This window comes from Coregonus lavaretus (assembly GCF_964263955.1).
Source record: "Coregonus lavaretus genome assembly, contig: HAP1_SCAFFOLD_3816, whole genome shotgun sequence".
NCBI lineage: Eukaryota > Metazoa > Chordata > Actinopteri > Salmoniformes > Salmonidae > Coregonus > Coregonus lavaretus.
The window spans coordinates 21,986-44,912 of NW_028160406.1; the positions used below are offsets into that span (position 1 = coordinate 21,986).

At 42.4% G+C, this 22,927-nt stretch overlaps 2 protein-coding genes across 2 annotated transcripts; both read right to left on the reverse strand.

Annotated features, from left to right (window-relative positions):
* Positions 1-2,399: 2,399 nt before the first annotated feature.
* Positions 2,400-11,481, reverse strand: LOC311121870 (NLR family CARD domain-containing protein 3-like). Its single transcript, XM_084196308.1, has 6 exons — positions 11,156-11,481; positions 8,988-10,752; positions 8,551-8,724; positions 5,222-5,387; positions 3,752-3,800; positions 2,400-3,302 (listed from the first exon to the last, which is right to left on the reverse strand). Exons 1-6 carry the CDS (start codon positions 11,433-11,435, stop codon positions 2,779-2,781), a joined length of 2,958 nt encoding a protein of 985 aa, XP_084052434.1. The 5' UTR covers positions 11,436-11,481; the 3' UTR covers positions 2,400-2,778.
* Positions 11,482-11,522: 41 nt separating this feature from the next.
* Positions 11,523-22,495, reverse strand: LOC311121869 (uncharacterized protein). The gene is made up of 5 exons (XM_084196307.1): positions 22,417-22,495; positions 16,166-16,399; positions 15,467-15,583; positions 12,548-12,826; positions 11,523-11,966 (listed from the first exon to the last, which is right to left on the reverse strand). The coding sequence occupies exons 2-5, from the start codon at positions 16,381-16,383 to the stop codon at positions 11,846-11,848; spliced, it is 735 nt and encodes a 244-aa protein (XP_084052433.1). The 5' UTR covers positions 16,384-16,399; positions 22,417-22,495; the 3' UTR covers positions 11,523-11,845.
* Between the last annotated feature and the right edge of the window lie 432 nt (positions 22,496-22,927).

Here is a 22,927-nt window from a genome sequence, read left to right on the forward strand (position 1 = left end):
GCAGTAAACTGCATCCTGTTCGCTTAGACGCCAATCTGTTATGACGAGTTTCTCTGGTATCTCGTACTTCAGGATGTAAGAGAGTAGTCGACCACTTAGATGGAGAGTTGATTCATTGTTATTTAATGGTTACAGTACTTGATTCAATGGCATGCGGTACGGGCTTAGCCTCTTGTCATCTGAATGACTTCCATAGAAAACCTCTCAGTTTATATAATGCTCTCCGAGCTACTTCCATCCCACAGTTGCCAACCATTATTGAGTGTCACTCATCTCCTACAATAGGATCCCCATACATAGTATTGTGTGGCACCCTAGGCAGGCCATTCCATCACGTGCTCTTTATAAGATTAGCAACAGTGGCCCCTAATCTATCTTGGCACGCCGACCTTCTGGCCACCCATCCGTGACCGACACAACACATGGCGTGTCCTTCTCCTCTCTCTCACCTACAGCTGATGACTTTAAAGACATTAATAAATGCTGTATCAAAAGACGTTATATCAAACACCTTCCTAATATTGAGTTACCTCCCCACTTTTGCCCTCAGAACAGCCTCAATTCATTGGGGCATGGACTCTCCAAGGTGTTGAAAGCGTTCCACAGGGATGCTGGCCCATGTTGACGCCAATTCTTCCCACAGTTGTGTCAAGTTGGCTGGATGTCCTTTGTGTGGCGTACCATGAGCGTGAAAAACCCAGCAGCGTTGCAGTTCTTGACACAAACCGGTGTGCCTGGCACCTACTACCATACCCCGTTCAAAGGCACTTCAATATGTTGTCTTGCCCATTCACCCTCTGAATGGCACACACACACAATCCAATGTCTCAATTGTCTCCAGGCTTAAACATCCTTCTTTAACCTGTCCCGTCCCCTTCATCTGCAAGTGACATCAATAAGGGATCATAGCTTTCACCTGGATTCACCTGCTCAGTCTGTCATGGAAAGAGCAGGTGTCCTTAATGTTTTGTCCACTTAGTGTAAATTGCACAATAATGATCCATTGATGGATTTTCTTATGTAGTCTATTGTTTTCTCTGTATTGAACCTGCCTGCCACCCACCCACCTGGGGACTGTGGGTTATGAGACAACCCCCGCATCACTAGCTTGCATGTTCTGCAGCCTTGTAGAGATAGGGAGGGGATGACTGGGAGGCAGGTTGGCATTTATTGTCATGAATCTTGCCCTGGAGGCAGTTCTGCAAAGTGGTCACTAGCTGGCACAGGCATAAAGTAATAATATCTGATTTTAATGCTAACCTTAACCTCACTGCTAATCCTTACCTTAAATTAAGAACATAAAACAAAATTATTTTCCACAAATGTTTACGATATAGCCAATTTTGACTATGCAGCTGTCATATCTAGAGGAAATGGTGCAGTTCTGCCTCCAGGGCAAAATTCATGACAAAAGTCAACCTGTGACTGGGAGAGGACAATGTAAAATCGATAACGAAATAGTTTTCACAATTAAAGTGCTTTTTCTTGTTTAAAGTATGTTTTATTATGAAAAGTACAATATATCCATGTACAATAGTACAATTATGGAGCATATGTCCATATACAATTTGTTTTCCAACATAAAAGACATACAAAAAAGTATCACATTGGTATTTTAAGTGTTATTGTAGTTTTAATGTTTAAACAGAGGATACATCTACAACTTATCCAGAACACTGCAGCCCGTCTGGTGTTCAACCTTCCCAAGTTCTCTCACGACACCCCCCTCCTCCGCACACTCCACTGGCTTCCAGTTGAAGCTCGCATCTACTACAAGACCATGGTGCTTGCCTAAGGAGCTGTGAGGGGAACGTCACCTCCTTACCTTCAGGCTCTGATCAGACCCTACACCCAAACGAGGGCACTACGTTCATCCACCTCTGGCCTGCTAGCCCCCTTACCTCTACGGAAGAACAGTTCCCGCTCAGCCCAGTCAAAGCTATTCACTGCTCTGGCACCCCAATGGTGGAACAAGCTCCCCCACGACGCCGGGACAGCGGAGTCACTGACCACCTTCCGGAGACACTTGAAATCCTACCTCTTTAAGGAATACCTGGGATAGTATAAAAGTAATCCTTCTGTGTCAGGTGTGTGTGTGTGTGTCCGGTGTGTGTGTGTCCCCGGTGTGTGTGTGTGTCCGGTGTGTGTGTGTCCAGTGTGTGTGTGTGTGTGTGTGTGTGTCCAGTGTGTTTGTGTGTGTGTGTCCAGTGTGAGTGTGTCCGGTGTGTGTGTGTGTGTATGGGTCCGGTGTGTGTGTGTGTGTATGTGTCCGGTGTGTGTGTGTGTGTCCGGTGTGTGCGTGTGTCCGGTGTGTGTGTGTGTCTGGTGTGTGTGTCCAGTGTGTGTGTGTCCAGTGTGTGTGTCTCCATTGTGTGTGTGTGTGTGTGTGTGTGTGTGTGTGTGTGTGTGTGTGTGTGTGTGTGTGTGTGTGTGTGTGTGTGTCCAGTGTGTTTGTGTGTGTGTGTCCAGTGTGTGTGTGTCCGGTGTGTGTGTGTGTGTGTGTGTCCGGTGTGTGTGTCTCCATTGTGTGTGTGTGTGTGTGTGTGTGTGTGTGTCCAGTGTGAGTGTGTGTGTGTGTCCAGGGTGAGTGTTTGTGTGTGTCCTGTGTGTGTGTCCAGTGTGTGTGTGTGTGTGTGTGTGTGTGTGTGTGTGTGTGTGTGTGTGTGTGTGTGTGTGTGTGTTTGTGCAGTGTGTGTGTGTGTCCAGTGTGTTTGTGTGTGTCCAGTGTGTGTCCAGAATATGTGTGTTTGTGTGTGTCAGTGTTACCATGGTTATTATTTACAGGGACACTGAGGAGTCAACATAAACATTAAACCCTGGATAGAGGGGCTCAGTGAATGTGGTGTAGAAAGTGTACAGGTGGGTCAGTGTGTTAGAGGAGACTCTGTAGAAGGACAGAGTGCCGGCTGGCCAGTCCAGATACACTCCTACTCTGTGGGAGCTGGAGGAGGGGACGTCTATGGTAGTGAACTTATTATTGTGCCAGGCAGTGTAACTGTTGTCAGAGCAGCTCAGACTCCAGGACTTGTCATTGTATCCAATCCCACAGTCATAACCCCTTCCTCTCCTGCTGATTCCTTTATATGCCACTCCTATATCAGCCTCACTCCCACTCCACTCTACCTCCCAGTAACAGCGCCCAGTCAGACCCTCTCTACACAGCACCTGTCCACAGTCCTCAAATCTCTCTGGGTGATCAGGATACGGCTGCACCTCTCTCCTCCATGTCACCTTTCTGTTCTCCTCAGACAGAGAGAGGAATCTGTCTACTGTGCTTAGGTCCAGTGTGAGATCACAGACATCTGATGGATGAAACCAGACACAATATTAGAAATCATCATCATTCACATTAGAATGTTAACTCACTTTTCACTAATTCATTTAATGTAGATGTTTCTAGGTATCAAAAGGAGAAGTTAAGGTAACTTGAGACTTGTTGAATGATCATATGTTATACTGTATGGTAATATAAAACACACTTATTCCCATTAATTACACACACACACACATATCCTGAACACACACACACACATTTATTATGTAACACGAACATGCCACACACACATACACAGACACACACACATTGTCAAAGCAACTCTTTGTAAACTTTGGTGTCCCTGATTTGTGCTTCTGTAGAACTACAGCTGATATTTAATATGACCAAGTAAGTAATGATGGTGGTCTTTGACTTTGACTTCACTTGAATTAAGACTTATTCTTAGTCATATTCTTCACAGCAGTCAACACTCACATTTTCTAAGTCCAGGTTTCATTGTGTTCTCTCCACCATGTTCCACACTGTAGCGGTAAGCAGAAGAACAGACAGTCATTGAGGGATACACCTGAACTCACACACACACACACACACACACTAGACACACACACACACACTCACACACACATTCAGCATATAACTTTGTATAAGCGGTGGTAAGAATGTTTGTCTGTGTGTGTGTCCAGTGTGTGTGTGTGTGTGTGTGTGTGCAGTGTGTGTGTGTCTGTGTGTGTGTGTGTGTGTCCAGTGTGTGTGTGTGTGTGTGTGTGTGTGTGTCCAGTGTGTGTGTGTGTCCAGTGTGTGTGTGTGTGTGTGTGTGTGTCCTGTTAGTGTTTGCCCAGTGTGTATGTGTGTGTGTGTCTAGTGTGTGTGTGTGTGTGTGTGTCCAGTGTGTGTGTGTGTATCCTCTTGTGTGTGCCCAGTGTTTATGTGTGTGTGTGTCCAGTGTGTGTGTGTGTGTGTCCTGTGTGTGTGTGTCCAGTGTGTGTGTGTGTCCAGTGTCCAGTGTGTGTGTCCAGTTTGTGTCTAGTGTGTGTGTCCAGTGTGTGTGTGTGTGTGTGTGTGTGTGTCCTGTGTGTGTGTGTCCTGTGTGTGTGTGTGTGTGTTCAGTTTGTATGTGTTTGTCAAGTGAATGTGTGTGTCCAGTGTGTGTGTGTGTGTGTCCAGTGTGAGTGTGTGTGTGTCCAGTGTGAGTGTGTGTGTGTGTCCAATCTGTGTGTGTGTCCAGTGTTTGTGTTTCCAGTGTGTGTGTGTGTGTGTGTGTCCACTGTGTGTGTGGGTGTGTGTCCAGTGTGTGAGTGTTTGTGTGTGTGTGTCCAGTGTGTGCGTGTGTGGGTCCAGTGTGTGTGTTTGTGTGTTTGTTCAGTGTGTGTGTGTTTGTCTGTCCAGTGTGGCCAGTGTGTGTGTGTCCAGTGTGTGTGTGTGTGTCCAGTGTGTGTGTGTGTGTGTGTGTGTGTGTCCAGTGTGTTTGTGTGTGTGTCCAGTGTGTGTGTGTGTGTTTGTCCAGTGTGTGTGTGTGTGTGTGTGTGTGTGTGAGTGACCAGTGTGTGTGTGTGTGTGTGTGTGTGTGTGTCCAGTGTGTGTGTGTGTGTCCAGTGTGTGTGTGTATCCAATGTGTATCCAACACACACACACACACTGGACCACACACACACACACTGGACACACACACACACACTGGACACACACACACACACTGGACACACATACACACTGGACACACATACACACAGGACACACACACACACATAGGACACACACACACTGGACACACATACACTGGACACACACACACAGGACACACACTCACATACACACACACACACACACACACAGTCTTTATATAACTTAGTCCAAGTGGTGGTCAGAATGTTTGTCTTAACTAGCCTGATAACTCCAACATGTCTGATATGAACATTGACATAAACCCTCTACATACTTGAGTTTCTCCAGTCTGCAGTGTGGATCCTCCAGTCCAGCAGAGAGCAGTCTGACTCCTGAGTCTCCTGGGTGATTGTAGCTCAGATCCAGCTCTCTCAGGTGTGCGGGGTTTGACTTCAGAGCTGAGACCAGAGAAGCACAGCCTTCCTCTGTGACTAGACAGCCTGACAGCCTGCAAAGAGTCAAATCATATTAAAATCACACTGTTATTCTTTGGTGGTCAAAATAGTGGCAGTATATTTTTTCTACATATTAAGATATATCAGTGTCCTGAAACCTGCCATATCTACTCATAAATTAATGAATGTTTCATTATTAGAAATGATCATGTATTGATTGTAAAGAGAAACATGCATATTACAAATATTTGAGTAGACTGACCAGAGCAGTTTAAAAAGCAGTATCAGTCAAAAGACAGACAGTGAGGTATCAGATTTAGATTGTATTGAGTATACAGTCCACACCATATACATTTTGACAAAGATAACATGTTAAATGTGACTCTATACTCCAACATTTTGGATTTGAGATCAAATGTTTTATATGAGGTGACAGTATATAATGTCACCTTTTATTTGAGGGAATTTTCATACATATCTGTTTCACCGTTTAGAAAAATAAAAAGCCCTTTATGTATCTAGTCCCCCTTTTTCAAGAAGTCAAGTATTCTGACCAATTAACTTATAGTGTATTAAAGTAGTCAAAAGTTTAGTATTTGGTCCCATATTCTTTGAATGCAATGACTAAATCAAGCCTGTGACTGCCATGATTGAGAAAGATCATGAATGAATCATGAATAATAATGAGTGAGAAAGTTACAGAGGCTACAACAAAACATGCTAACCTCTCACCATTACCTTCAAATAAAAGGTGACATTCTGTACTGTTGCCTAATATGAAACAATATCTCAAATCCAAAATGCTGGAGCATAGCACCAAATGTAAAACTGTAAGCTTCACTGTCCAAATACATATGGTGTGGACTATGTGTGCCTGGTAAACACATGTGGATCTGGTGAACAGTTATCACTTGTTGACCAACTACAGGAATACTGACCTCAGAGTCTCCAGTTTACAATGGGGATTCCCCAGTCCAGCAGAGAGCAGCTTCACTCCTGAATCCTTCAGGTCATTGTTACTCAGATCCAGCTCTCTCAGGTGTGAGGGGTTTGACTTCAGAGCTGAGACCAGAGAAGCACAGCCTTCCTCTGTGACTAGACAGCCTGACAGCCTGCAAAGAGTCAGATCATATTAAAACCACACTGCTATTCTTTGGTGGTGAAAATATATTTTTTCAACTTTTTCAGATACATCAGAGTCCTGAAACCTGCCATATCTATTCATATATGTATATATACAGTACCAGTCAAATGTTTGAACACACCTACTCATTCAAGTTTTTGTTTAGTTTTTTTAAAACTATTTTTTACATTGTAGAATAATAGTGAAGACATCAAAACTATGAAATAACACATATGGAATCATGTAGTAACCAAAAAAGTGTTAAACAAATGTTCTATATTTTATTTTGTAGATTCTTCAAATAGCCCCCCTTTGCCTTGATGACAGCTTTGCACACTCTTGGCATTCTCTCAACCAGCTTCATGAGGTAGTCACCTGGAATGCATTTCAATTAACAGGTGTGCCTTCTTAAAAGTTAATTTGTGGAATTTCTTTCCTTCTTAATGCGTTTGAGCCAATCAGTTGTGCTGTGACAAGGTATATAGTATACAGAATATAGCCCTATTTGGTAAAAGACCAAGTCCATATTATGTAAAGAACAGCTCAAATAAGCAAAGAGAAACCACAGTACATCATTACTTTAAGACATGATGGTCATTCAATAAGGAACATTTCAAGAACTTTTAAAGTTTCTTCAAGTGCAGTCGCAAAAAACATCAAGCGCTATGATGAAACTGGCTCTCATGAGGACACAGGAATGGAAGACCCTGAGTTACCTCTGCTGCAGAGGATAAGTTCATTAGAGTTACCAGCCTCAGAAATTGCAGCCCAGATAAATGCATCACAGAGTTCAAGTCACAGACACAGCTCAACATCAACTGTTCAGAGGTGACTGTGTGAATCAGGCCTTCATGGTCAAATTGCCTCAAATAAATCACTACTAAAGGACACCAATAAGAAGAAGAGACTTGCTTGGGCCAAGAAACACGAGCAATGGACATTACACAGGTGGACATTTGTCCTTTGGTCTGGAGTCCAAATTGGAGATTTTTGGTTCCAACCGCTGTGTCTTTGTGAGAAGCGGTGTGGGTGAACGGATGATCTCGGCATGTGTAGTTCCCACCGTAAAGCATGGAGGAGGAGGTGTTTTGGTGTGGGGGTGCTTTGCTGGTGACACTGTCTGTGATTTATTTAGAATTCAAGGCACACTTAACCAGCATGGCTACCACAGCATTCTGCAGTGATACGCCATCCCATCTGGTTTGGGCTTAGTGGGACTATCATTTGTTTTTCAACAGGACAATGACCCAACACACTTCCAGGCTGTGTAAGGAGAGGGATTGAGTGCTGCATCAGATGACCTGGCATCCACAATCACCCGACCTCAACCCAATTGAGATGTTTGGGATGAGTCGGACGGCAGAGGGAAGGAAAAGCAGCCAACAAGTGCTCAGCATATGTGAGAACTCCTTCAAGACTGTTGGAAAAGCATTCCAGGTGAAGCTGGTTGAGAGAATGCCAAGAGTGTGCAAAGCCGTCATCAAGGTAAAGGGTGGCTATTTGAAGAATTTCAAATAACAAATATATTTTATTTGTTTAACACTTTTTTGGTTACTACATGATTCCATATGTGTTATTTCATAGTTTTAATGTCTTCACTATTATTTTACAATGTAGAAAATAGTAAAAATAAAGAAAAGCCCTTGAATGAGTAGGTGTGTCCAAACTTTTGACTGGTACTGTACATAAATGAATGAATGTATCATTATTAACAATAGATAACATGTTTCTAAATTAATCGTTGTGTGTGCGTGTGTGTGTGTCCAGTGTGTGTGTCCAGTGGGGGGGTGTCCAGTGTGTGTGTGTGTCCAGTGTGTGTGTGTGTCCAGTGTGTGTGTGTCCATTGTGTTTTTGTGTGTGTGTGCCCAGAATGTGTGTGTGTGTGTCCAGTGTGTGTGTCCAGTGGGGGTGTGTCCAGTGTGTGTGTGTGTGCATGTGTGTGTGTGTGTGTGTGTGTCCAGTGTGTTTGTGTCCAGTGTGTGTGTGTGTGTGTGTGTGTGTGTGTGTGTGTGTGTGTGTGTGTGTGTGTGTGTGTGTGTGTCCAGAGTGTGTCCAGTGTGTGTGTGGTCATTGAGTGATACAGGAATACTGACCTCAGAGTCTCCAGTTTACAGTGTGGATCCTCCAGTCCAGCAGAGAGCAGTCTGACTCCTGAGTCTCCTGGGTGATTGTAGCTCAGATCCAGCTCTCTCAGGTGTGAGGGGTTTGACTTCAGAGCTGAGACCAGAGAAGCACAGCCTTCCTCTGTGACTCCACAGCCTGACAGCCTGACAGAGAGATCATCATGATTTCACAAACACACTGTTAATTTAACACCAGTAGTGTAGAAGGACAATGGCAGATGCATTTGGTTTATTCTCTTAAACAACATATAGATTCATCTTCCATCTCCTAGAATTGTATGGTCATATTGTTATACTAATGTGAACATCAATGCATTGATTCAATATGTTTTTCAATAATACATATATTTCTCTACTGAATATTTCTTCCTGATGATTAGTACTTAAATGTCATTGTATGTACTCACAGAGCAGCTCTGGAGGCTTTGACCACTGGCAGCAGCCTCAGAAGACCTTCCTCTGATCTGAAGTATTTATTCAGGTCAAACACATCCAGCTCCTTTTCTGAAGTCAGCAACACAAAGACCAGAGCTGACCACTGTGCAGGTGACAGGTAGGTTTCTGAGATACTTCCTGATCTCAGGTAGCTTTGGATCTCCTCCACTAGAGAATGGTCATTCAGTTCATTCAGACAGTGGAACAGATTGATGCACTTCTCTGGAGAGGGATTCTCCCTGATCTTCTCCTTGATGTACTTGACTGTTTCTTCATAGCTCTGTGAGCTGCTTCTTGTCTTTGTCAGTAGACCTCGTAAGTACTTCTGATTGGACTCCAGTGAGAGACCCAGTAGGAAGCGGAGGAAAAGGTCCAGGTTTCCCGTCTCACTTTGTAAGGCTTTATCCACAGCACTCTTGTAGACAGTAACTTCAGTAACTTGCGGTTCGGCCATTAGATTCTCATTGTTGTTGATGAATGAGAGGAAAACATATACAGCAGCCAGAAACTCCTGAATGCTCAGATGCACGAAGCAGTACACCTTGTCCTGGTACAGCCCACATTCCTCTTTAAAGATCTGTGTGCACAATCCTGAGTACACCGAGGCTTCATTGACATCAATGCCAGCCTCTTTCAGGTCTTCTTCATAGAAAATCAGATTTCCATTCACAAGCTGTTGAAAAGCCAGTTTTCCCAGTGACAGAATGCTCTCTTTATTCCAGTGTGGACCTGTCTCTTCTTTCCCAAGATACTTTTCATTCTTCTGTTTGGTATGAAACTCCACAAGGTGTATGAACATCTCAGTCAGAGTCTTGGGCATCTCTTCTCTCTTATGTTTCAGCATGTGTTCAAGGACTATTGCAGAAATCCAACAGAAGACTGGAATGTGGCACATGATGTGGAGGCTCCTTGATGTCTTTATGTGTGAGATGATTCTGCTGGCCAGGTCCTCTGAATCACTGAATCTCTTCATGAAGTACTCCTCCTTCTGTGGGTCATTGAACCCTCGTACCTCTGTCACCTGGTCAACACACCCTGAAGGGATCTGATTGGCTGCTGCAGGTCGGGTAGTTATCCAGAGGAGAGCAGAGGGAAGCAGATTTCCCTTGATGAGATTTGTCAGCAGAACATCCACTGAGGTTGACTCTGTGACGTCACAACAGATCTTGTTGTTCTGGAAGTCTAGGGGCAGTCGGCACTCATCCAGACCATCAAAGATGAACAGAACTTTGTACTTGTCGTAGTTGGAGATTCTTGATTCTTTGGTTTCGATTGAGAAGTGACTGAGAAGTTCAATGAAAGTGTGTTTGTCCTTTTTCATCAAATTCAGCTCCCGAAAAGGGAATGAAAATACCAATTGGACATCCTGATTTGCTTTTCCTTCAGCCCAGTCCAGAATGAACTTCTGCACAGAGACTGTTTTTCCAATGCCAGCGACTCCCTTTGTCAGCACAGTTCTGATAGGTTTGTCTTGTCCAGTTAAGGGTCTGAAGATGTCGTTACATTTGACTGCAGTCTCTGGTCTTGCTTGTTTCCTGGTTGTTGTCTCAATCTGTCTCAGCTCATGTTCATTATTGACCTCTCCTGTTCCACCCTCTGTGATGTAGAGCTCTGTGTAGATCTTATTGAGAAGTGTTGGGTTTCCTTGTTTAGCGATCCCCTCAAATACACATTGAAACTTCTTCTTTAGATTAGATTTGAGTTCACGTTGAAGAATCATAGCACGCTCATCTGAATCTAGAAATAACACAGAGGATATTAATATTTCATCTGTTTTAATGCCTACAGTATTGTAAGACTGTCTTATAAAGTTTAAATTATAATAATTTATTCTCTTGTCTGTATAAATGTGTAAATGTTTTCATAATGCATTACACACTGGTGTGACTGATTTATATCATTATTGGTATTATTGATGGCATTAATAATGTTGTCTCTCTCTCTCTCTCCTCTGTCTCTCCTCTTCTCTCTGTCTAAATTAATCACCAACCCACATCCCTGCTGCTACTTGATGAGGTCACTAGGTGTTGTGTTAAGGCTGCTACAATATCATTGAGTTACACAGCTACTTTAGCTGTACTTTAGCTACAGCTTTTAAATGTTCTAAAACAGCATTCAACATGAGGCAGACAGCTCTTACTTTTCCCCAGTGTGTCAGCAAGCTCCTTCTGGTTCATTTTCCTCAGGACGTGCAGTGTGATCTTCAGAGCCCCCTCTCTGGCACTGCTCTCCTGCTTCTCATCTTCAACATTCACCACTTCCTTATCCTGCTTCTGGCTCTCAAAGCCTTCTGGGAGTTCTGGACTAAGAATCCTCTTGAACCTCTTCAGCTCGTTCTTCACAAATGTCATAATATTCTCTTCAAGCAACTGAAATAAATCAAGTAAATAAGTTAAGCAAGAGACTAAATGCTTTCTCATTAACACATTAATGAATGATTGACAGATCAACTTTACTTGAGGTAAACAAAAACAAATGTACATAACAGGACCACATACACTGAATATGGAGGCCAGGTCTGTTTGATGACTCTGGGAAGACTGACCACTGAGAATCTCTGACTCTGATCTCTCCTGTTGGTTTCTGTAGACAAAACATGAGATTACATCTCCTCATCCAGGGAGTACACACACACACACACACACACACACACACACACACACAGGGAGGGAATGTTGTGTTAGTTTAATATTGTTTCAGGACTATGAAAATGGAAAAAATGATTAGCCTATGGATTATGAAAACAACTAAAAGAAGTGGTAAAATGGGAGAGGATAAATGACTAGAGACAGTGTTGTTTAACTCACTGACCATGACCCATGAGTTCTTCTTACCTTTGTTCAGTAGAAAAGTCTCCCTCTCTAAAGTGTTCAGGAAGACCCATAGACTTGTCACTCTTCATGGACACACAGCTGGGTACAGGGGAGGCTGGTCTCTCCTGCTTGATTGGGCTTCAACACAACAGAGACAAACATTACATCTCTCATCTACTCTGAGCTCAGATGGGGAAACAAGAGTTTCATTCCAAAACACTATATATCCATTTTCAGAAATGTTGGTCAATTAGCTTTTATTGTTTAAATAAATTATTAAACCACTACAAGGCTTTATAAAGGTGTCTAATGTGTGTAATTTCCACTTTAAAATGTCAGACTTGATTTTCCCTGATGAAAAATGTATGAACCCCTACAGAAAATATCCCTTAATTATAATCCACATAAAAATACACATTTGCTATTGCTGCAGGATTATGTTCCTGCTGTGAGAAACAGGGTCAAATGAAGATATGGCATCTGTAAATGCATTCATCTTAAGGTAGCTAGGTGAGACGACCACGTATCACAGTCAAATATACAGGATACGAACATTACATTCCAGCAAAACAATGGTTTTAAATCACATCTCAAATCTACAATAGTTACATTGAAGGTACCTATTAGTAATAATTTCTGATGAAAAAACACAAATGTGATTTTCTTTCTCCTATATAGCACTTTGGAATATAAATTCTTAAACAATATCTTCAGCTCACCTCTTAGTTTTGGTGTCATGTCCCTCAGAGAGACTCATTTTAGAGGCAGGGCCCCCCTCCTCTCTCTCCCCAGAGAGACTCATTTTAGAGGCAGAGCCCCCCTCCTCTCTCTCCCCAGAGAGACTCATTTTAGAGGCAGGGCCCCCCTCCTCTCTCTCCCCAGAGAGTCTCCTTTTAGAGGCAGGGCCCCCCTCCTCTCTCTCCCCAGAGCGACTCCTTTTAGAGGCAGGGCCCCCCTCCTCTCTCTCCCCAGAGCGACTCCTTTTATAGCACTGACCCCTAAACAGAGATCCAGCATGTTGGTTGCGGTTAACACAGTGTTCTCTTTTATTCATTATCTCTCAGCAATAAAACATTAAGTAACAGACACATCCAAACAGTCAGGTGATTTAATGCAATTACTTTTTCTAGCCCAATGACTCCTCAAAACCCACCAACAAGGCCTGAAAACTAGGCCAAAACATAGCCCCTGATAGGCCTACATCTTATTTCAGACAGCCTCCAGTAGCCTGGGCAACATGTAGGCAAGATGTACGCTGAATGATTTAGCAGCTTGCTTAGTTCAAATTGACAGATTCATTTATTTAACATGAATGGCAAGACGATTTTGAGGTAGGAAGTGCTTCTGTTGCCCAGTAGCCTGCTGGAATAGGCTACTGAGGATGGGGTCGTAATTTAAATCAATGAATCAAATATTAATAACATGGATATGAACTGAATAGGCCTGTGCTTGTCAACAACAGCCTGCTCTCTCTCTCTCTCTCTCTCTCTCTCTCTCTCTCTCTCTCTCTCTCTCTCTCGACCTATCTCTCGACCTCTCTCTCGAACTCTCTCTCGACCTCTCTCGACCTCTCTCGACCTCTCTCGACCTCTCTCGACCTCTCTCGACCTCTCTCGACCTCTCTCGACCTCTGAATGCTCGACTGTGAAAAGGCAACTGACATTTACTCCTGAGGTGCTGACGTGTTGCAACCTCTATAGCCACAGTGATTATTATTTGACCCTGCTGGTCATCTATCAACATTTGAACATCTTGATGAACGATCTGGCCTTAATGGCCATGTACTGTTATAACCTCCACCCGGCACAGCCAGAAGAGGACTGGCCACCCCTCAGAGCCTGGTTCCTCTCTAGGTTTCTTCCTAGGTTCCTGCCTTTTCAGGGAGTTTTTCCTAGCCACAGTGCTTCAACATCCGAACATGCGCTCTTCGGCAAGAGACGACCGTTAATTTCTGCCAATGAGCTTCAAATCAAATCAAATTGTATTTCTCACATGCGCTGAATATAACAGATGTACACTTTACCGTGAAATGCTTACTAACGAGCCCTTTCCCAACAATGCAGTTAAAAACAAAGAAAAAGTAAATAGTAACACCAGGTAGTTGAGGTAATAACTAGACTATATACAAGGAGTACCAGTACTGAGTCAATGTGCAGGGGTACCAGGAAGTTGAGGTAATAACTAGACTATATAAAAGGAGTACCAGTACTGAGTCAATGTGCAGGGGTACCAGGTAGTTGAGGTAATAACTAGACTATATACAAGGAGTACCAGTACTGAGTCAATGTGCAGGGGTACCAGGTAGTTGAGGTAATAACTAGACTATATACAATGAGTACCAGTACTGAGTCAATGTGCAGGGTACCAGGTAGTTGAGGTAATAACTAGACTATATACAAGGAGTACCAGTACTGAGTCAATGTCCAGGGGTACCAGGTAGTTGAGGTAATAACTAGACTATATACAAGGAGTACCAGTACTGAGTCAATGTGCAGGGGTACCAGGTAGTTGAGGTAATAACTACACTATATACAAGGAGTACCAGTACTGAGTCAATGTGCAGGGGTACCAGGTAGTTGAGGTAATAACTAGACTATATACAAGGAGTACCAGTACTGAGTCAATGTCCAGGGGTACCAGGTAGTTTAGGTAATAACTAGACTATATACAAGGAGTACCAGTACTGAGTCAATGTGCAGGGGTACCAGGTAGTTGAGGTAATAACTACACTATATACAAGGAGTACCAGTACTGAGTCAATGTGTAGGGGTACCAGGTAGTTGAGGTAATAACTAGACTATATACAAGGAGTACCAGTACTGAGTCAATGTGCAGGGGTACCAGGTAGTTGAGGTAATAACTAGACTATATACAAGGAGTACCAATACTGAGTCAATGTTCAGGGGTACCAGGTAGTTGAGGTAATAACTAGACTATATACAAGGAGTACCAGTACTGAGTCAATGTGCAGGGGTACAAGGTAGTTGAGGTAATAACTAGACTATATACAAGGAGTACCAGTACTGAGTCAATGTGCAGGGGTACCAGGTAGTTGAGGTAATAACTAGACTATATACAAGGAGTACCAGTACTGAGTCAACGTGCAGGGGTACCAGGTAGTTGAGGTAATAACTAGACTATATACAAGGAGTACCAGTACTGAGTCAGTGTTCAGGGGTACCAGGTAGTTGAGGTAATAACTAGACTATATACAAGGAGTACCAGTACTGAGTCAATGTGCAGGGTACCAGGTAGTTGAGGTAATAACTAGACTATATACAAGGAGTACCAGTACTGAGTCAATGTGCAGGGGTACCAGGTAGTTGAGGTAATATGTACATGTAGGTAGGGATAAAAGTGACACGTCAATCAGGATAGAGATTACATCTCCTCATCCAGGGAGTGCACACAAACACACACACACACACACACACACACACACACACACACACACACACACACACACACACAGGGAATGTTGTGTTAGTTTAATATTGTTTCAGGACTATGAAAATGGAAAAAAAGGATTAGCCTATGGATTATGAAAACAACAAAAATAAATGGGGAAATGGGAGAGGAGAAATGACTAGAGACAGTGTTGTTTAACTCACTGACCATGACCCATGAGTTCTTCTTACCTTTGTTCAGTAGAAAAGTCTCCATCTCTGAAGAATATAGGAAGACCCATAGACTTGTCACTCTTCATGGACACACAGCTGGGTACAGGGGAGGCTGGTCTCTCCTGCTTGATTGGGCTTCAACACAACAGAGACAAACATTACATCTCTCATCTACTCTGAGCTCAGATGGCGAAACAAGAGTTCCAACAATCATTCCAAAACGCTATATATCCATTTTCAGAAATGTTGGTCAATTAGCTTTTATTGTTTAAAGAAATGATTAAACCACTACAAGGCTTTATAAAGGCGTCTAAAGTGGGTAATTTCCACTTTAAAATGTCAGACTTGATTTTCCCTGATGAAAAAATGTATGAACCCCTACAGAAAATATCCCTTAATTATAATCCACCTAAAAATACACATTTGCTGTTTCTGCAGGATTATGTTTCTGCTCTGAGAAACTGGGTCAAATTAAGATATGGCATCTGTAAATGCATTCATCTTAAGGTAGCTAGGTGAGACAACCACGTTTCACAGTCAAATATACAGGATACGAACATTACATTCCAGCTAAACAATGGTTTTAAACCACATCTAAAATCTACAATAGTTATATTGAAGGTACCCATTAGTAATCATTTCTGATGAAAAATCGATTTTCTTTTCTCCTATATAGCATTTTCGAATATAAATTCTTAAACAATATTTTCAGCTCACCTCTTAGTTTTGGTGTCATGTTCCCCAAAGAGACTCATTTTAGAGGCAGGGCCCCCCTCCTCTCTCTCCCCAGAGAGACTCATTTTAGAGTCAGGGCCCCCCTCCTCTCTCTCCCCAGAGAGACTCATTTTAGAGGCAGGGACCCCCTCCTCTCTCTCCCCAGAGAGACTCAGTTTAGAGGCAGGGCCCCCCTCCTCTCTCTCCCCAGAGAGACTCATTTTAGACCACTGACCCCTAAACAGAGATGCAGCATGTTGGTTGTGGTGAACACAGTGACAACTCATTCTAGAATGTCCATAGTTCTCTTTTACTCATGATCTCTTAGAAATAAAACATTTACTAACAGACACATCCAAACAGTCAGGTTATTTAATGCAATTACTTTTTCTAGCCCAATGACTCCTCAAAACCCACCAACAAGGCCTGAAAACTAGGCCAAAACATAGCCCCAGATAGGCCTACATCTTATTTCAGACAGCCTCCAGTAGCCTGGGCAACATGTAGGCAAGATGTAAGCTGAATGATTTAGCAGCTTGCTTAGTTCAAATTGACAGATTCATTTATTTAACATGAACAGCAAGACGATATTGAGGTAGGAAGTGCTTCTGTTACCCAGTAGCCTGCTGGAATAGGCTACTGAGAATGGGGTCATAATTTCAGTAAATGAATCAAATATTAATAATATGGATATGAACTGAATAGGCCCATGCTTGTCAACAACAGCCAGGTAATGTCTTTACCTGTAGCCTAATATGGCTGACTGTTACCTTCAATCTAATGCATTCTAACATCTGATCAGCAATTGAGATAGAACTGTGACCATGGTGACACTTGATAACTTCCAATTGAATTAACTAAACACGGCCATTAATAATTACATAATAACACAAGGCTACAACAACAATAAACTGAAGTTAAAGGCTATTTATTACATCTGTTTGCCAGCTCCAGGTTGGCTACACAAGTGGCACAAAATGATTTGCAATGACTCCAGTCATTTCAACATATTTATAGTATAAAATGGCAGGCTACAGTTGCCAAGACAGGCATAACAATTAATAGGCTACTTGATGGCCAACAGATCTATCATTCTCCACATTTAATGTCAGTTTCATTGTGGAGGTTTTTCTCATAACAGAAGCACATGATGGAGTTCCATAACTTCCATTTTCAAAATTTACACTCGAGAAACCCAAGAACTGAGCATGTGTAAAAACCTTTGCATGATATGGTTTTCCATAAGCAAAGTCGACATAAGAATGCAGTTTAAACCACCTCCGACAGAATGTATCTAACGTGCTCTAGAGCGCCTAAAGTAGTTTTCCTGTGATTTGTCACCTTATTTCTTGATGTGCATCAGTTCTACAGCGTTAATATGTTTTATGGAATAAGGGTTGTAAAATAGGTGTCTCCTTAATGACAATCTAAATTATATGTATAATAGTCTACCTTATATCTCATTCCAGGTATTCATTCTCTTACTCTGTCCATTAGAATAGATTATTGTTCAGAAACACTCACTTTATTTTTCAGTTCTCTCCATATAGTGTTTTCTGCGCAGTCGTCTCAAAATGCATCCTGTACAGAAGAACACATTTACTTTCTGTTTCAGCTCAGCCGCCTCCCCACCCCAACTAGACTTTAGAACAGGGGCGGCCTGTTCAATAGGGCGATATGGGCGACGCACTGCCAAACGGGAAAAGGAAGGGATTTTTTTTCTAATCAATTATATCACGGCAACAGTAGTTATCAGTTTTGTAATCTATACGTCTGATCTGCCACAGTGCCACACTGCCACTAAATGTCGAATCAGGCTAAAGTCGTGCTTCAAATGGCTCCCCCTCCTTTTGGGGCGATTTCAGTCAGGTTGAAAATCGCCCAGAAGTCTGTCATAGACTCCCATGTAAAATCTATTTTTTTCAAATTTCAGAGCCTTCAATACAATCTCAATGGGTGTCTGTGGGCTTGCACTTACGCGCTTTCGTCATACGTTACGTAACCATGAACGTAACTGAGAAAAGAGCGGAAGCGGATTGTTTGAAAGAAGTTCCTTTTTGTCGGCGAACAAATGAAGATAAATTGGCAACGAAACAATTAGGACCTCCCAGACCAAATTTAATAATTCAACAGGTTTCTACTAAAGGCGGAAAGTCCTACACCCGAGGATTTTCCAAAAATTGGTACGAACGAAAAAAGACATTGCCACTCACTCAACTGGATGAGGGATACAGGCTAGCTGTCCGCCGCCACAACGATGAGGTTAGTGTTGATAATCACAAGTTTACTGGAGAACTGAGACCAAGTAGAGACTTTGGACAGGGTGGATATGGTATAATAAAGGCAGTTTATTCAGAGGTAAAGATATCTGGAATCGCGTTCACGGACCCGTTCGTCAAACTCTTAGGGAGCTATAAATTAAGCCCCATTACTTACCATATCAGATAAGAGAAATTGCTGCAGCTACATATATTTTACATCCTGGCCCTACATAGTTCACTATTTGCATCACTTACCAAAATATTACATGTGGTCATATATGCTTGGAAAGTGGAGATGCCATAGAACGTCAAAAAAGTAAACATTGCTGGAGACACATTGCCGTTTTGGAGAAGACATCGCGTTTGCTAGCGAAGAGATTTGTTGTGGCAAATGAACTTGGGCTGGGAATTGCCAGGAACCTCACGATAAGATATATGCATCAGCATTGCGAGTCTCATGATTCTATACGTATTGCGATTCGATACTGTGATTTTATTGCGCACCATATATCTGTTGCAGAGGGATCAGAAAGCCATGAGAATGAGTTTTGATCAGTCATGGAAATAAAAGTGCTGAAAACAAATTGGCTCCCAATGTGAAAAGATTGAGAACAAGCTATGAAGGAACAATAATGGTGTTTTGGTGCAGGTACAGCCAACTAGCGCTAAAATATTGCGATATTGTCAATACAGTATATCGTAAAGTATCACTATGTAACTCGATTTCTTTCACCCCAATCCCTCAAATTAACGGTAAATAACTGAATTGTTTGCCCCACATTTAGCTAAGATGATTAGCTAGCCAGCTAAAATGTTTTATTTAGTTAGCAGTCGCATCTACAATAGTTTACTGTCAATAACATGTCTCCAAAAATGACGTGGTGTCTCCAATTGTGTTGACATTTTACAATTGCGATGCGCATCCATGAGTATCCACTTTCTGTAGCTCAGCTGGTAGAGCATGGTGCTTGTAACGCCAAGGTAGTGGGTTCGATCCCCGGGACCACCCATACACAAAGGGTTGGGCTCTGAGTCGGGTTCTCATTGGGCTCTCATTGGCTCTGAGTCGGGTTCTCTGTCTTCAAATGTTCAGCCTAAGAGAGGGGATTTTTGTGTGTGTGTGTGTGTGTGTTTAACAGTGATGATATGGCGGCAGGTAGCTTAGTGGTTAAGAGCGTTGTGCCAGTACCCGAAAGGTCGCTGGTTCTAATCCCCGAGCCCACTAGGTGAAAAATCTGTCGATGTGCCCTTGAGCAAGGCACTTAACCCTAATTGCTCCTGTAAGTCGCTCTGGATAAGAGCGTCTGCTAAATGACCAATTATTATTATTTATTAATTATGTGTGTGTGTGTGTGTGTGTTTAACAGTGATGATGTGTGTGTGTGTGTGTTTGTGTGTGTCCTCAGAGCAAGAACTCGTGAGTTGGAAGAACTGAGAGGCCTATGGCGTGGGTGTTGTCCTTGGCCACCTGCTGACAAGGCGGACAAGATAGGACCCTTTTGTCCATTGTTATTGGATAGGAACAGAACTTATAACCAGCTCCTGACCTAAATAGATCTTAGCACAACATTTTACTCAACATATCATATTCCATATTCACTATAACAAATATATTTACTACGACATTAGCAAGAACCGCCACATCCTCAGCCGCCTAATCCAGTGTGTGAAGTTTTGCGGAGTGTTTGAGTTAGCTTTGCGAGGCAAATATGAAACTGAGGGCTCCACCAACCCTGGGAAGCCAACACTTTTGAGATCAGTCAATAAATGCTTCTGGTATTGACTTATATGCTGCCCCTGTCTTCATGTTGTTGCTGGACATATCTTTTTTAAAATGTGTGTAGGTCACCTAAATCATCAGAAAAATTGCCCCTCCTGAGAATTTTTTCAGGAGCCGCCACTGCTTTAGAACACCACGTTGTTTCCTGGTCCTGCTGACTCATACTACATATACGTCATTCACCAACCGGCCATCTGGCCCATAGAGACTAAAGGACTATACACTCTATGCTGCACACCACATCAAGCCATCTCTGAACTGTACACTACCATCTGGCCCATAGAGACTAAAGGACTATACACTCTATGCTGCACACCACTTCAAGCCATCTCTGAACTGTACACTACCATCTGGCCCATAGAGACTAAAGGACTATACACTCTATGCTGCACACCACTTCAAGCCATCTCTGAACTGTACACTACCATCTGGCCCATAGAGACTAAAGGACTATACACTCTATGCTGCTCACCACATCAAGCCATCTCTGAACTGTACACTACCATCTGGTCCATAGAGACTAAAGGACTATACACTCTATGCTGCTCACCACATCAAGCCATCTCTGAACTGTACACTACCATCTGGTCCATAGAGACTAAAGGACTATACACTCTATGCTGCACACCACATCAAGCCATCTCTGAACTGTACACTACCATCTGGTCCATAGAGACTAAAGGACTATACACTCTATGCTGCTCACCACATCAAGCCATCTCTGAACTGTACACTACCATCTGGCCCATAGAAACTAAAGGACTATACACTCTATGCTGCACACCACATCAAGCCATCTCTGAACTGTACACTACCATCTGGTCCATAGAGACTAAAGGACTATTCACTCTATGTTGCACACCACATCAAGCCATCTCTGAACTGTACACTACCATCTGGCCCATAGAGACTAAAGGACTATTCACTCTAAGCTGCACACCACATCAACAGGGTTGTAGTGGAGGGTAAACTCTCTCACACACCTTTTTCTTTGCAAAATAGCGTTTACTCAACTTTGTATTTTGTTCAGTCTCGTTTCCCACTTTTTATGCGTACCCAGCATTAAGCCTAAATCCCATCGCGGAAACCAGGCCCAGGTTGGTCAGCATGATAAAGAATCATATCTCAAGCCTGCTCTGTCTATTGAATGTCTGACGACGACTTGACTTTATAATAGTTCTGTGTAGCCTAGACTTACCAGAGTCTGCCCGTCTTTCCTTCAAATCAACACATTTATCCAACGTCTAATGTTGCCGAGAAATGTGCGCCACAGTTTCAACAGCCATATTGTAACTGCGTAGGCTACAAACTTACTTTCACTTTCATATGAGGAAAACACATAACTTCTGACTGCACTGGTGTAGGATAATAATATGACAGAACCCGGTGAGTTTGTGATCCTTCTACTAAGTAGTAATACTGTCATTCAAGGTATTTATTATCTTACTCTGTCCTTTAGACTAGATTATTGTTCAGAAATACTACATATTTTTTTATCTCTCCATATAGTGTTTTCTCCTCTGTCATCTCACTTTATATAACAACAGTAACCAGAGGGTGGCGCTAACAGTCAGTTGCATGCGACATCAGTAACTCATCACATTGTATTGAATCTTGCTTCAGTTTTTTTTAGTACTTCTTCTTGTTACATTATTTTAGCTAAACATATAATTTACTTGAAACCAAATTTAGTTGAGCTTTTTTCCTCAAATGTGAATTCCTGTATGCCTATAATAAAGTGTAAACAGGCCTACAAATCCAAAAGGTTTTTATAATTATAATAATTAATAATAATTTTTTTATTTAGCAGACGCTCTTATCCAGAGCGACTTACAGGAGCAATTAGGGTTAAGTGCCTTGCTCAAGGGCACATCGACAGATTTTTCCCATAGTCGGCTCGGGGATTAGAACCAGCGACCTTTCGGTTACTGGCACAACGCTCTTACCCACTAAGCTACCTGCCGCCCTTTTTAATTTGAGAATGTTCATTTGTTAGCCTCAAATAATAAACTGTCTTAAATTATCTGATGATTAGTTGAATCAGGTGTGTAAATGCTGGGCAAGAACAAAAGGATTGAGAAACCCTGAGATAAACATCAAACCCCCATCAAACTAAGCTCAAGTAGCAGTTCTACTAACTAGTAATATCTCATTCCAGGTATTCATTCTCTTACTCTGTCCATTAGAATAGACTATTGTTCAGAAATACTTACTTTATTTTGTACTTCTCTCCAGACAGTGTTTTCTGCTCTGTCGTCTCAAAATGGATCCTGTACAAAAGAACAACTTTACTTTCTGTTTCAGCTCAACCGTCTCCCCACCCTGATAATACAGTGTTTTATTGGTATCTTCCACTAGATGGCAGTAAACACCTGCTGGTACTTTTTGTCCCATTGTCTGAAGAAGCCTATTGTGGTGAAATGTCAGGAGTACGTTTTTTTTGTTGAAACTTTTAAATGAGCCACATGGATGCTAACTGGGGACTCAGCTAAAACTAGACAAATACACCTTTTTATTTAGGTATTTTGGGGACCAAGTAAATGTATACCAACAGTGGACAATTCCCAGCAAAAGCATGGAGCTCCAACTCTCTAGTGGAGAATAGAGGGAGTATTCCCCTTGGAGAATCCAGAGTGGCTCACTGAAGAAAAACATATTGGAGAATAACAACAATCTCAATCTGAAGCTATAAAGAAAAAAGGGGAATTCCTCTGAAAATCAGGA